The sequence below is a fragment of the Vulpes vulpes genome, chromosome 12, assembly GCF_048418805.1.
Source record: "Vulpes vulpes isolate BD-2025 chromosome 12, VulVul3, whole genome shotgun sequence".
In the NCBI taxonomy this organism is placed as follows: Eukaryota; Metazoa; Chordata; class Mammalia; order Carnivora; family Canidae; genus Vulpes; species Vulpes vulpes.
Genome location: NC_132791.1, coordinates 105,914,033 through 105,927,762, shown reverse-complemented (window position 1 = coordinate 105,927,762; position 13,730 = coordinate 105,914,033). Strand labels below are relative to the sequence as shown.

Genomic DNA, 13,730 nt, shown 5'->3' with positions numbered 1-13,730 from the left:
CAGGTTGATCTGTTTATGGAAGGTTCAAAACCCAGACCTTTGTACAGAACCGTGTATTTTATTATTAAAAAACTCATAGGATAGCTAGACGTTACATGCTTTTTGAAGCTAAAAATGAGGGTGGCTCGTCACTTCTCCACCCGGGTTTGCACTGGCTTCCGCCACGTCACATCTTCGGATACTGTCATTTGGGGCGTGGCGCACAGGGGATGTTGGCCCCGGCGATGTCCCACCTTGACAAGAGGAGCGGTGAGTCCTGCTCCATTTGTAGACGGGACTGTCCACCTCGCGTTCAGCTTCTCCCTGTCTGTGGAATGCTTCCTTCCTGTTCATTCTCTGGTCACCATCAAAGATGTGACCTCTGCGATCCATGCCCTCAGAGGGTTACAGGCCAGGGGGACACACAGAGGAAGCTGCGTTGAGGAGAAACAGGCGCTGGAGTGCTGAGGGCGGGGAGCGTCTCCCACGAGGGGCTGCGGCTCAGGGGACAAGTGGGACGTGTTGGAGGTCGGGAAGGGGGGTCAGGCAGAAAGAACCGCCTGTGGGATAAAACCCAATGCTCGAGGCAGACCTGCAGATTCCCTGCTGCCGTGCTGGGTCCTCCATCCCGAGGGAGCCCAGGCTGTCGAAGGGCCGGCTTGTGGGACGATGGGTGCGCGGCGGCAGCATCACATATCTTTCTGTGCTAGAAAGCCTCTGGGCTCCACTAGTGTTTGTCTCACAGTAAACATTGTCTTCTGAAGGCTGGTATTCCATTTTTCCAAGTTGGACATCCGTTGAGCACCCTGTCCTCGTCCATTGTACCCATCGGTCCTCTGCAAACTGCCTGCACCCTTCATCCTTCTAGAGCACATGGGGCATCCTTGGCACGGGAACGAAGTCGTGTGTCATGTAGCCGGGTGGGGCTGTGGGGCAGGGAGGTGACCAGGAGGGCTCCCCGGCCCTCAGGACCAAGCTTGCTGTGAGGGCGGCGTGGGCCAGGCCGGGGAGCGCTCAGCCGTGACCTCTCTCCACAGGCTCTGGAGTGGGAGAGCAGGACGGAGGGCTGATCGGTGCCGAGGAGAAAGTGATCAACAGCAAGAATAAAGTGGATGAGAACATGGTGAGCCGCTTCTCCCTCCTGCCCTGCCCTTGCTGAATTTTGAAACTCATTAGAGTGAGTGGCACCGTTTTAGACGCTCTCCAGATGAACCTCCATGTGTTCGCTCTCCGTATGCTGGGAGATGGGTGGGCTCCAACTGCTCCCACGAGTTTGTCGTATTGTTTAGCATCTGGGCGTGAGAAGGAATAAAGAATTAATTCTCAGCAGTAGCTCATCCCTTGCTATACAGCGGGGAAGACACATTTGCAACTACAGATATGAATAAAATATGAGAGGCCATTTCCAAGCGAGTACAGAGATTTAATAACTTGAAAATGGAATAGAGTCGACGTTGGTTCTATCGCCTTAGGTTTATACCCCACTATTAATTATTCTTCTAGCATTTTCTGTCACTGGTATTTCTGGGTCATCCTCGCCTGAGTGACTCCTTGGCAATCTGTCCTGCAGTGTCTCCCCATGACTGTTACCTCAGGGAGGATGTGGGTGAAAGCCCCGGGGAGCCAGCCGTGACACACTGGCCTGTGTCCACACTAGCCTCCCCCTCTGGGGGTTTGGTGACTCGATGTAGAGGAATGGGATGGAACGGCTTGGGTCGTGGGTGTCCTTGGGTACCGGGTAGTGAATGGAGTAGAAAAGAAGCGGTTCCACTTGTACTAAATGTCTCCCCTTCCACCCAGCTGCTGATATTTTCATGCTGTTTCAGGTCATCGACGAGACTCTGGATGTTAAGGAAATGATCTTCAATGCCGAGAGGGTCGGTGGCCTGGAGGCAGAGCCGGTACGTGCTCAGCTCCAAAACCTAACTGCCAGGTTTCTCGTGGCTCTTGGCTGCTTCTCTCCCTCTTCGTTTCATGTGGGAAACAGAGATGCCAGGTGTCCCAAGTGATCGGGGGCCCCATCCCCATTTTTCTGTACTTTTGAATAAGAGAGCTGAACCTAGGATCTCCATGGAGACTGGAAGAGTGGGAGTTTTCCCGATGGGGCTGGTTAACCGGGAAGCAGGCTCCTAGAGGTCCCTCGGGTTTCAGAGTCACGACTCCGGAAGCGTGGCCCTCGTGGAGCACGCGTGTCCGTCCCCTGCTCGCTGGGTCTTGCATGCAGGGTCACCAAGACCTTGTCCCGCACGTGCTTTGTTACTGTAGGAATCTGTGGGGCCACTGCGGGAGGACTTCAGTCTCAGCAGCAGCGCGCTCATCGGGCTGTTGGTCATCGCTGTGGCCATCGCCACGGTCATAGTCATCAGCCTGGTGATGCTGAGGAAGAGACAGTACGGCACCATCAGCCACGGGATCGTGGAGGTGAGTGGCCCCGAGCTGGTGACCGTTGGCCCGGTGCTGTCGGGGCGGTTCATGGAATTCCGACGCCTCCGCGCGTGGGTGCCGTGCTCCAGGTAAATTCCCCACCGCGTCCTTAGGTCGTGTTTTGGAAGCCCGTCCCCACTGAACTAAGTTGGCCCTCTCACATCTTAACGTTAGTTTGGGCTCTGGCCGTGAACCTGAGAAAACCGCAAGAGCGTCTTCTGCCACAGAGGGTGAAAGCTTTTCTCAGATGATTTCTTTAGTGTTCTCTTCTTTCCGGTATGTTTAGGTAGTTGAGAATGAGGACTGTCGATTACCCTTCTTTCTTTTGGTTTTTGTTGTTGATCTTTTTTTTTTTTTTTCTCTTCTTCTTCTTCTTTTGAGGAGCAAACCGGGTATGTGACAGATCAGGTGACAATGGCAATCATGAGTGAACTACATGTTAAAAGTATGAAATAGAAGTAATAGTCTTTTTTTAATGGGGGGAAAAAGCAACAGGAAACTTAGAGCCCACAGCAGACTGTTTCTGTTCCGTCTTCCACCAGTTCATAATTAGAACTGCTTACGACTCATTTTGAGGTGGGTGATGGGAACATCCAGAGGTTCTCGGTTCCAGAAAACAAAAACAATAAGGAACGTGAGGTGCTCTGGAAGATTAGTTTGGATGCGTGTCTTAGTGACATGGTTTCACCTCCCATGGCGCACTGGCCTCATAGTAGAATTCCTGAGCTGGGAAAGACCCCGCAGATGGTCCGGTCCCGTTTCTGATTTCACAGGGATGGCTCGCCTGGGCCGTCCCGAATAGCGAGTAGCAGAACTGAGACCGGGTTCTGCTGTGGTGCGAGGAAATTCAGTTCATTCTTTTCTTGAGCTCAGACTCAGCTTTTAGGACTCCAGTTTTCAGAAGCCTCTGTGACCCCCTTCTTTTCTTTCTCCTCCTCCTCCTCTGTCTTCACCACCAGCTCTTGTTGGTCTGCCCAGCAGCAATCGGACACCGGGATGATTTTCGTTCCCAGGGGATTGCGCAGCAAGCGGCCCAGTCTTCTGGTCTCCGGGGCAATTCGTGTTTTTTAAATATTTTATTTATTAGAGAGCGAGAGTGAGCATGGGAGGGGGAGGGGCAGAGGGAGAAGCGGACTCCCTGCTGAGCAGGGAGCCCGCCTCGAGGCTGATCCCAGGACCCGGGGACCATGATCCAAGGGGAGCACAGATGCCCGACTGACTGAGCCACCCAGGTGGCCTGCTGTGCGATTCTCTTTCGGTCCAGTGCAGTGATCTTCCATCCTTGTCCCTCCAGGTTGACCCAATGCTCACCCCAGAAGAGCGTCACCTGAACAAGATGCAGAACCATGGTTATGAAAACCCCACGTACAAATACCTGGAGCAGATGCAGATTTAAGCAGGAGAAAGCACGCAGCACCACCAGTTGGCGCAGGGTGGTGCAGGTGGGCCAGGAGAGGTCCGGCGTTTGGGATCAACTACTGACCAGCAGTTGCTTCCAGAGGATTTCACCTTCCGTTCGACCTCCTGGATCATTAAGACTATAAAGTACTACTGTAGAATCACAATTTCCATTCTTTTAAATGGGTGAAAAATGTTAATATAACAATATATGATATATAAACCTTAAATGAAAAAAAAATGATCTATTGCAGATATTTGACTGATGTAGTTTCTTTTTTTAAATTAATCAGAAATCCCACTTCTATTGTATTGTCTCACATATGCTCTCTAAATGGAAATGTTGGTTTTCGGTGATAGACTGTATACGCAGGCCACTCCAGCCGCATTGTATAAATCACTCTTTAAGGCTCATTCACTGTCCTGGTTTTTCTTAGGGAAAAAAAAAAAAAGGCAGCAGCAGCAGCTAAGGCATTATTCCCTTGTTAAATGAGCTAGCTCTGGGGAAGTTGCCCAGAAACCAAGTGTGATAGAGAACCGTAATCGACGGCCGTTCAAGCTCATCATGAGACCCTCGCAAAGTTCTCTGTCACGTTCCCAGCACTGGGTACCCTGGTGTCAGCACGGAGGTTACAGCCGTGAGTCCGGCGTCCTTTGGCGAGCCCGAGGTAGACCGCTCAGGGCACCTGCACTGCTTTCCTTCTAAATCCAGCTCTTCCACAGAAGTTAGCCTCTAGTCTGTGTGTGACGCTCTCCCGCTGTCTGCCGTTGACCTGCCGTAGCCTGTTCCTGCTCACCGCCCTCCAAGTGATGTCCGGACGTGCTGTCTTCCCCTCTTTGGACACTTTGCCCCCCGAAGGCACTGGCCCTCGGCCCTCCCCGTCGGACCCTGACCCCTCTGTGGCCCCCTCCCGGCACCAGCCCCCCAGCTGTTCAGGGAGGACGGCAGGAGGCCAGCGGGGGGCTGGCTTGTGTGCGCGAGGAGGACCCTCCACGTTGTACACGAAATTCTCTGTAGACACCGTGGAAAGCTTTGGAGATTGTTTCCTTCCCCCGAGTCTTTGTGATGCTTGTATAGTTGAGGATGCTCACGGTTTGTTTGTTTTTTTCTTTTTCTTCTGTTCTTTTTTCCTTTCATTCTTTTTCTTTTCTTTTATTTTAATTTTATTTTATTTTAGTCTGAAGGTTCTGGTAACCTGTGGTGTATTTTTTCCTATTTCCCTGTAACTTTTTTTTTTTTTCTTCCTCCCCTTTACCTTATCCATGTGTCTTCCCACTATGCACAGATAAACTTCACCTACAAACTCCTTAATCTGATCTGTGGAGAATGTACAGTTTAAACACATCAATAAATACTTTAACTTCCACCAAGACTCCTTGTGTCATTGGCCTGGTGTTAATCTGCAGGGATAGATTTCACTGTCCTGCCTTCCGCCCTCCGGGGCCCGCCCTTCCCTCCAGGGCCGCCGGCTGCACCCTTCAGGGGCAGGAATCCGACCACTCAAGCAAGTCGGGCTCTTGGACTTGAATTCCATTTTTTCATGGGAAGAACTAAGGGAAGGACACCCGGCCGGCTCAGCCGCTGGAGCGTGTGACTCTTGGTCTGGGGTTGTGAGTTCGAGCCCGAGCTGTCAGGATGACTTAAAATTCCAGTATCTATTATTTGTCTAAGGGAAATTGTGTCCTTTAATGACTTCCTCCACCATATTTTATGTTTTCTAAAATGCTAATTTGGTTAAACCTCAGACTTCCCAGATTGCTTCTTTGTCCTTAAAATTTGTTTAAATTTCTTTGATATGTTTTGGTTTTATAATCTGAGTGACTGCTTTGCCTTTATCTTGCAGCCATTTTTGTGAATTTTGTAAGTTTGAAATTTCAGAAGATCAGCTTATTTTACTTTTTTTTTTTTTTTTTTTTTTTTAAGATTTTATTCACTTATTTAACAGAGGGAGTAGGAGAAACAGACTCCCCACCAAGCAGGAAACCCAATGCAGGGGCTCGATCCCAGGACCCCGGGATCATGACCTGAGCTGAACGCAGATGCTTAACCGACTGAGCCACCCAGGGGTCCCCTTGACTATTCCTTTTTTTTTTTTTTTTGGATTATTCCTTTTAACATCCCCTTTCATGATGGCAAATCTGAGTTTATACATGAGATTTTTAAAAGTTCTTTAAGTTACATGTCCTTTTGGCTGTTGATTTCCTGTAAATGATGTAGCAATCATTTATTTGATCATGGTTGAAAAAATAAGAGGGACAGTTAGTCGAGAGTTTTGTAAAACTCCGCAAACTTGAATTTGGGCTACTGATACTTGTTTAAAAGATGTTTAAAGTTTATTTATTCAGGAGAGGCAGAGAGAGAAGCAGGCTCCCTGCAGGGGGCCCGATGCAGGACTCAATCCCAAGACCCCAGGATCACGTCCTGAGCCCATGGCAGACGCTCAGCCACTGAGCCACCCAGATGTTCCAGGCTACCAATATTCATTTATATGAGACTTATTTTTGATCCTGGAAGCCGTGAGCACAGCTTTGGCGGGATTTCCAGGGAAGTATTTCCAGCCTTGACGTGTTTCTTTAATGACCTGCCACCAGGAGGTGCTGTTTTCTCATTGAGGAGGTTTGTTTACCTGACCTCTGCTTCTAGCACTTTGTGCCTGGGGTGGTTTTCACTAGTGATTTAGTGTTGTTAGTGTCTGGCTACGTGTGTAAGAGTAAACTCGGGCCAATCCTAGAGTCCTCACCCCAGTGGAGTGGAGCGCCAGCTTACATACCTGGTGCAGTCAAGCTAACCTTGCGTGCAGGTCTGCCAACATCCGTGTGTACCTCTATGACGCCTGTACTTGGCTTAGGGTTCTAGAATATAATGAATGTGCATCTGAGGAACCTAGGGCCAGGAAGCACCATGGGACGAACCAGTAGAACAGGCCAGTTCTTTGTAACCATCAGCACTTCCCCTATCTGCCTCTTCCTCCTCTGTGGCCTCTCAGTTGCTGCCAGGAAAGTCCTGAAAAAAAAAATGAAACTTTTAATTTTCAAAGCCAGTTTCTGCCGGAGTGATCTCAAAAGTGTTGTCACTTGACCTTCTGCAGTATCAGCTGGAACGTGTAGATGGAGCATTCCTTATCTGATTCCAAATCTAACAGACCAGCTTCATTTATTTTAGTGCCTGCCATCTGCTAGCTGCTAGCTACATGCAGTGCCTCCTTTAATTGTCTTAACCTTTATAGCGTGGGTATTCTTATCTTAGAGAAAGCTGAGGTCTTTCCACTGGTAAGGGATGGAGCGGAGATCCAAGCTCAGCGCCCAGTAGTCCCCGTGTTCGCTGTGCGTCGGCCCCGGGGACACCCCGCAGGCTGGGGCCAGTCCACCGGGACCCATCCAGCTGGTCAGCCATTAGGACTTGTATCCATTCCCAGCACTCCTGTCGATGGTGGGCCCCGGGGGGAGTTTGGGGCTGGGGAAATTGCATTTTCACATCCGTTACCGAAACAGGGTCAGTACCGGGGCAGCTGGGGTTAGACTCGAACATGCTGGCAACGAGGCTCGCGTACCTCCCTCGTCCCGGCCTGATAGGGATCTGCAGATACGGCAGCTATAAAGAGTAGTTTTTTCATTTTGAAAGGAAACGCCCACAGCGATGAGGTGTGTGTCCGGCGCGGACTGCCCAGCAGGCCTCACCCTAGGCCAGCTCCACTCTGCTCCCTGGTGGCACCGTGTCCTCTTTGGGGACTGAGAGAAACTTACCTCCCGGTTTCTGCCTTGGTGACTCAGCTTTGCCTTCTGAGGAATGCGGCCCTGCCCACCTTGCCGACAACCGCAGGTGCCAAGCAGCTCCCAGCTGAGTTCGGTGCGAGTTCCTCCTACTTCCCCGTCTGCCCTGTTACAAATCGGAACCCAGCGACTGAGGTCTGAGCTGGGCCAGGTGTCCTGGCAATCTCTGGTTTCACTCGCTGTCACACCGATACTCTTACACTAGGAGACACAGATTGGGAAGCCATGAGACCCTCAGATTTGGGGGAAGCCCAGGGCTTCACTCTAAAGGGATCTACTGTCTTACCTCACTCGTTAGAAGTGGTGGGCAATGGAAAAAATGGGAAATGGATAGAAGGAACTAGAAGGGCCCTGTTGGCATCTCTCATTTCACCGTTGAAACATGACCACAAGGTCACGATGCTCTTCAGTGCAGAACCAAAATCTGGTATGTGCAACAGGTTCTTTTTTCTGGGACAAATGGTAAAGTGGTTCTTCTAAGAGAAGACGACCTTGCCGTGCTAGCTGCTGGGAAATGGGGTGCTTCTGTCGGGATTCTCAGGTCTAGCGTCCCTAACAATTGCAGACTGTTAGTGCGAAGCTGCTGCCGAGAGGCCCAGGCGTCCAGGGGACAGGACAAGAGACGTAACGAATTCATGAATACTTGTTTCATCCTTGAAACGGATGGGGCACGACTCGGAGAATCTTTGCCCAAGGAATCCTTTGGCCAAGTTAACCCAGGTCCGTTTGGACTTAAGATACTGCAGCCAGCGGCTCTTTCTGGTGAGAACAGCAACATCCATCAAGAAAACGTTTTAAATATGTGCCCTATATGTACAGTTATTTTAAAATTCGATCTATATAAAATCATAAATAGAAACTTGGAAAGCATAAGAAAAAAGATGAAATTATTTTTTCCAAATGTTATTTAACAAAGCCTTCCGGGGCCAGTAAAATACGAGCGGCCTCAGTGCAGGCAAAGTGGTCGCTGGTGCTCTCACAGCCGTGGCCCAGGGTTGACTCTGGTTTCCCTCGTTTTTGTTTTTTCTTTACTTAGTTTTTATCAGTGTCCTCCCTCCCTCGGGATACCGCGTTCTATCAAGTTGTGTCTTTTTAAGCCCCTCTTGACCGCGTCGCTTCGCAGACTGGCCTTGTTTTCGGTGACATGGACAGTTCTGCGGGCCCAGCCGCCCCTCTGTCAGGGTTTGGCGAGGCCCCGGGGTGCTGGGTAGGGGGGAGGAGGCCGAGGGCCCCGCTCAGCACATGGGGTAACCCTGTCCCCGTGACCCCTCACTGTTGGGGCCCCGTCACCCAGCGGAGGCAGGCTCTCCCCTGTACCCCCACCACATGCCCCCCCCCTTGGAAGGAGGGGAACCTTCTCCATATTTATTTTTAAGTCGTGTTTTAACACTTAGAGCAATTAAAAGTCTGGCTCGAGGCCTATTTGTTGCATTTCACGGTATCCAAGCTGCAAGGGTTCTTGAGTGTAGCGGTGGCCGTGCGGGTGGCAGGCGGCGCGGGGTGCAGGCGTGGGCACTGGAAGAGGTGCAGGCGGCCGTCAGCCGCGTCAGCCGACCTCAGTAAAGCTGTTCAGGAAGGGCCGGAGACCCCGGTCCTAACAGGCTGGAAGGACAAGCGGGCCGCGGGCTGTTACAGCGCCTCCTACCTGCCACTTCTGCCTCGGGTTCGGGTGCCCAGATGGGCCTCGCCAGGGAGACCCTGCCCACAACCAGACGACGGACCAATGGAAACCTCCAACTGACTGAAACCTCTCTGGACGTTTGCTTTCAAATTTATACCACGAGCTTCTTTAGAAAAAGCAAGTCAGGGACACTGGGGTGGCTCGGCGGTTGAGCATCTGCCTTCGGCTCAGGGCATGATCCCATGGTCCCCGGATCGAGTCCCACATCAGGCTCCCTGCATGGAGCCTGCTTCTCCCTCTGCCTGTGTCTCTGCCTCTGTCTCTGTCTCTCATGAATAAATAAATAAAATCTTTAAAAAAAAAAAAAAAGAAAGAAAGAAAAAGCAAGTCATGGGCAGCCCGGGTGGCTCGGCGGTTCAGCGCCGCCTTTGGCCCAAGGCGTGATCCTGGAGACCCAGGATCGAGTCCCACGTCGGGCTCCCTGCATGGAGCCTGCTTCTCCCTCTGCCTGTGTCTCTGCTTCTCTCTCTCTCTCGCTCTCTCCCTCTCTCTCTCATGAATAAATAAGATATTTCCAAAAAAAAAAAAAAAAAGAAAGAAAGAAAGAAAAAAGCAAGTCCAGGGTGGGCTGGGTGGTGCCCAGCCAGCACCGTCGGTGGAGCTTGGTCTCGGGGGCGTGAGTTCGAGCCCCATGTTGGGCCAAGAGCTTACTTAAGAGAAAAAAAAAAAAGACAAAAGACCATTGGAACAGGCGTTTTTTAGCTTAGAAACCTTACCAACCAACAGTGCAACATCTTTAGGTTCAGTTTTTTAAAGACTTTGTCACGAGATGAATCTCCGCGTGGGACCAAATGTTTTCTTGGTCACTTTCAATCTTATTTTAAAATATTTCAAAGATAATTCCACCATATTTTACATGTTCCTGATTTTTATCAAAATAACTACACTGAAGACATTTTGTAACATATTGTGCATTTCAGGTTTCCATGTGGGCTAGCACCAGAACTTTATCTGGAGATATTTCTTTATTCTACCCAAAGCAGCCAATCCAATACCATCACATTTTCTGAGATTTTTTTTTATAATCCATCCTTTTCCATAAAATACAGACACAATCTAAGAGGGAGCTATAATGCTACGTGTAGGAATTTTGAAACCAAACTGCCTGGCCTTTTTTCCTAATTTGGCCACTTGCTAGCTAACGGACCTTGAGAAAGTTATCACTGCTCTGTGCCTTGGTTGCCCCATCTTAAAAAATGGGGGGTGGTGACAACACTGACCCCACTGGGTTAGGAGTGAGTGACTGCCACATGGATGGGTACTCAGTGTAGAGCAAGTATTATTTGCTCAGCGGTTATTAGTGGCTCAGCGGTTGAGCATCTGCCTTTGGCTCAGGGCGTGATCCCGGGGTCCCAGGATCGAGTCCCACATTGGGCTCCCCGCAGGGAGCCTGCTTCTCCCTCTGCCTGTGTCTCTGCCTCTCTCCGTGTGTCTCTCAGAATAAATAAATAAAATCTTTTTTTAAAAGTGTAAGACCTTTTATTATCATCATTATTAGAAAGCAGGGTGGAGGGGGAAAGGGAGAGGGAGAGAGTGAATCTTAAGCAGGCTCCATGCTCACCTCAGAGCCCAATGCAGGGCTCAGTCTCACGACCCAGACATCAAGACCTGAGCCAAAATCAAGAGTTGGACGCCTAAGCGACAGAGCTACCGAGGCGCCCCCAGAGCTATCTTTTTAAAGTTATTTTTTAAGTAATTTCTATACCCAATGTGGGGCTTGAACTCATGACCCTGAGATCAAGAGAAACGTGCCAGGAGCCTGACATATTGTTTGAAATGGTTGAAAACATCATCTCTGGGACCTAGGGCTCCCTGAAGAGACAGTACTTGTGTACGTCACAAGTAAAGTAATTGGCAAATACCAGACCACATGCTGGGCTGTGACAGAAACATCTGTGCCTCCATCACACCTTCCACACACTAACATTGTTTTTTTGCTTGTTCCTTCAAGCCTGTGACTCTTCCAACAGCGTTTACTGACATAAGAATGGATGATGGTGCTGCCTGTGGTTTTTTGGTTTGTTTGTGCTTTTGTTTTTGTTTTTTTTGGTTTTGGTTTTTGTATTGTTTCAGCCATTCTTACCACGGCAGGAAAAGTGATTCTACAGTGTCTTTGGTTTGTAATTAAGAACCTCAAGCGGGACGCCTGGGTGGCTCAGTGGTTGAGCGTCTGCCTTCGGCCCAGGGCGTGGTCCTGGAGTCCCAGGATCAAGGTCCCCGCAGGGAGCCTGCTTCTCCCTCTGCCTGTGTCTCTACCTCTCTGTGTGTCTCTCATGAATAAATAAACAAAATCTTTAAAAAAAACAAAAACAAAAACCTCAAGCTACATTTATCATTCCTCAATAAAATTTTGTAAATTACTTATTTGAGTATTGCATGACTTTAAGCACTAAAAAAAATGCAGTGGCTTGTCTTATGTACTAGATATTTGTGTGTTTGTCTGTTTGTTTGTTTGTTTCTGTAAAGTAGGCTCCACGCCCAGTGTGGAGCCCAACACGGGACCTGAACCCATGACCATCTCTGAGATCAAGATCTGAGCTGAGGTCAAGAGTTACATTGTGCAACCAACTGAGCCACCTAAGTGCCCCTGGATATTTAATTTATTTATTTTTATTTTTATTTTTATTTTTTAGATTTTATTCAGGGTGCCTGGGTGGTTCAGTTGGTTAAGCATCTGCCTTCTACTCAGGTCATGATCTCAGGGTCCTGAGATCGAGTCCCATGTCAGCTCCCTGTGCAGTGGGGAGTCTGCTTTTCCCTCTCCCTCTGCTTCTTGTGTGCTCTCTCTCTTGCAAAAAATATATCTTAAATTTTTTGGCGGGGGGGATCTCTGGGTGGCGCCACGGTTTAGCGCCTGCCTTTGGCCCAGGGCGCAATCCTGGAGACCCGGGATCGAATCCCATGTCGGGCTCCCGGTGCATGGAGCCTGCTTCTCCCTCTGCTTATGTCTCTGCCCCTCTCTCTCTCTCTCTCTGTGACTATCATAAATAAATAAAAATTAAATAAAAAAAAAAGCAAACAACAACAACAAAAAAACTTAAGTTCCTTTATAGTTAGGCCCATGAACACGGAACTCAGAGCATAAGCAAATGAGTCAGGGCACTTTGATATTTTCAAAAAGCCCATATTGGCCCCATGCAGCACCGTGGGTCAGGGAGTAGATGGCTGGGGCACAGCTACACATATCAGATGGAAGAAGGGGTGACCTTGGATGTGTGGGTGATGGGCATAGGGCCGGGGAAGCACAGAGGGAAGTGCTCAAGGATGCTATCTAGACAGAGCATCAAATCAGTAGTAGCCAGAGGTAAATAAAATGCCTTTCAGAAAGTCTCGGAGGGCACATTCCAGGCTAGCAGCTCAGAGTACCTGCAACTGCACAGTTTATAGACACCAGGGGGTCTTTTGAGCAGCCCTCCTATATGTGGAGGGTTTCCATGTAAACAGTCCTGGGCTCCCCAGGCCGGGACGCAGAGCTCGACTTCTCCACTGGCTGGTAGGTAGGGCACAGAGCGAACTTAGGATCGCCAGTGAGATGCACTCACAGGGACTTATTCAAGAGCGAACAAAGAAAGGACACAGGTCACTCTCTGGTTAGAGTAACAGTAGAGGCAGGCGGCTTGGGTGCAGCAGGAGTAGCATTACCTGCGCGCAGGGTGAGTCTCGCTGGGATGAACTGTAGTGGTGTCGCCCTGGACCGGGTGGCAGGGGCGGCCTGGGTGGCCCTGGGCCTGGGCTGGTCTGGTTCCCTATTGCGTCTCCTCCCCTCTTGCCTCTCTAGCCCTCCCAGAGGCTCTAGGAACTTCATAAGATTAATAATTTCCTCTTTTTTTTCCTTCTCAAATTATTCTGTTGTTTATCAACTGGCAAGCTGACAAAAACTCCATTAAAGTCACTGAAGTCTAAGGAGAAAATTGTACTGTGACCTTCATTTAACAAAGAAGATGGGGGGGAAAGTGACATGGGAACAAGTGTGGAGGAAGAAAAGACTGATAGAATAAGTTCTGTCGATACCCTGTGGTCCTTAATTTGAATTGGAAATATCAATATGGATTTGAATTTTATCTCTTTAAAAAATTCCTAGCTTTGTCCACCACCAAAAGCCCCAGAAGCAGTGACCAACTCAGTACTGATAAATATTCCTTGCGCCCAGGTGATTGTCTCGAAATATCATTTCTCACTAAAAAAGGCACTAGGATGTCTTGAAGGAGTGGCAATTGCATGTCTGGGCCAGGAATGAATATGTGAGAAGAACCTGGAACATCTTACCAGGAAGCAAATAAATGATCAATGATGAGTACAATGGGGGCCAAAGTCACAGCCAACTGGAGGAGCTCCCATTTGGGGCGGCTGGATGGCTCAGCTGGTTAAGTGTTCGATGCTTGGTCTTAGTTCAGGTCTTGATCTCAGGGTCACGAGTTCGGGCCCCACATTGGGCCGCATGCTGGGTGTGGAGCTGACTTTAAAAAGGAAAAAAAAA

General features: G+C 49.5%; 1 protein-coding gene across 4 annotated transcripts in view; it reads left to right on the top strand.

The window, feature by feature from the left end:
- APLP2 (amyloid beta precursor like protein 2) overlaps window positions 1-5,168 on the top strand; it is an 81,163-nt gene extending 75,995 nt beyond the window's left edge. For all 4 annotated transcript variants that reach the window (XM_072729327.1, XM_072729325.1, XM_072729328.1 and 1 more), the window contains 4 exons: window positions 1,017-1,102; window positions 1,806-1,880; window positions 2,245-2,400; window positions 3,698-5,168. In XM_072729327.1, the coding sequence (XP_072585428.1) occupies window positions 1,017-1,102; window positions 1,806-1,880; window positions 2,245-2,400; window positions 3,698-3,799 (419 nt within the window). In that variant the 3' untranslated portion in view covers window positions 3,800-5,168. The remainder of the gene's footprint in view (window positions 1-1,016; window positions 1,103-1,805; window positions 1,881-2,244; window positions 2,401-3,697) is intronic.
- Window positions 5,169-13,730: the final 8,562 nt, after the last annotated feature.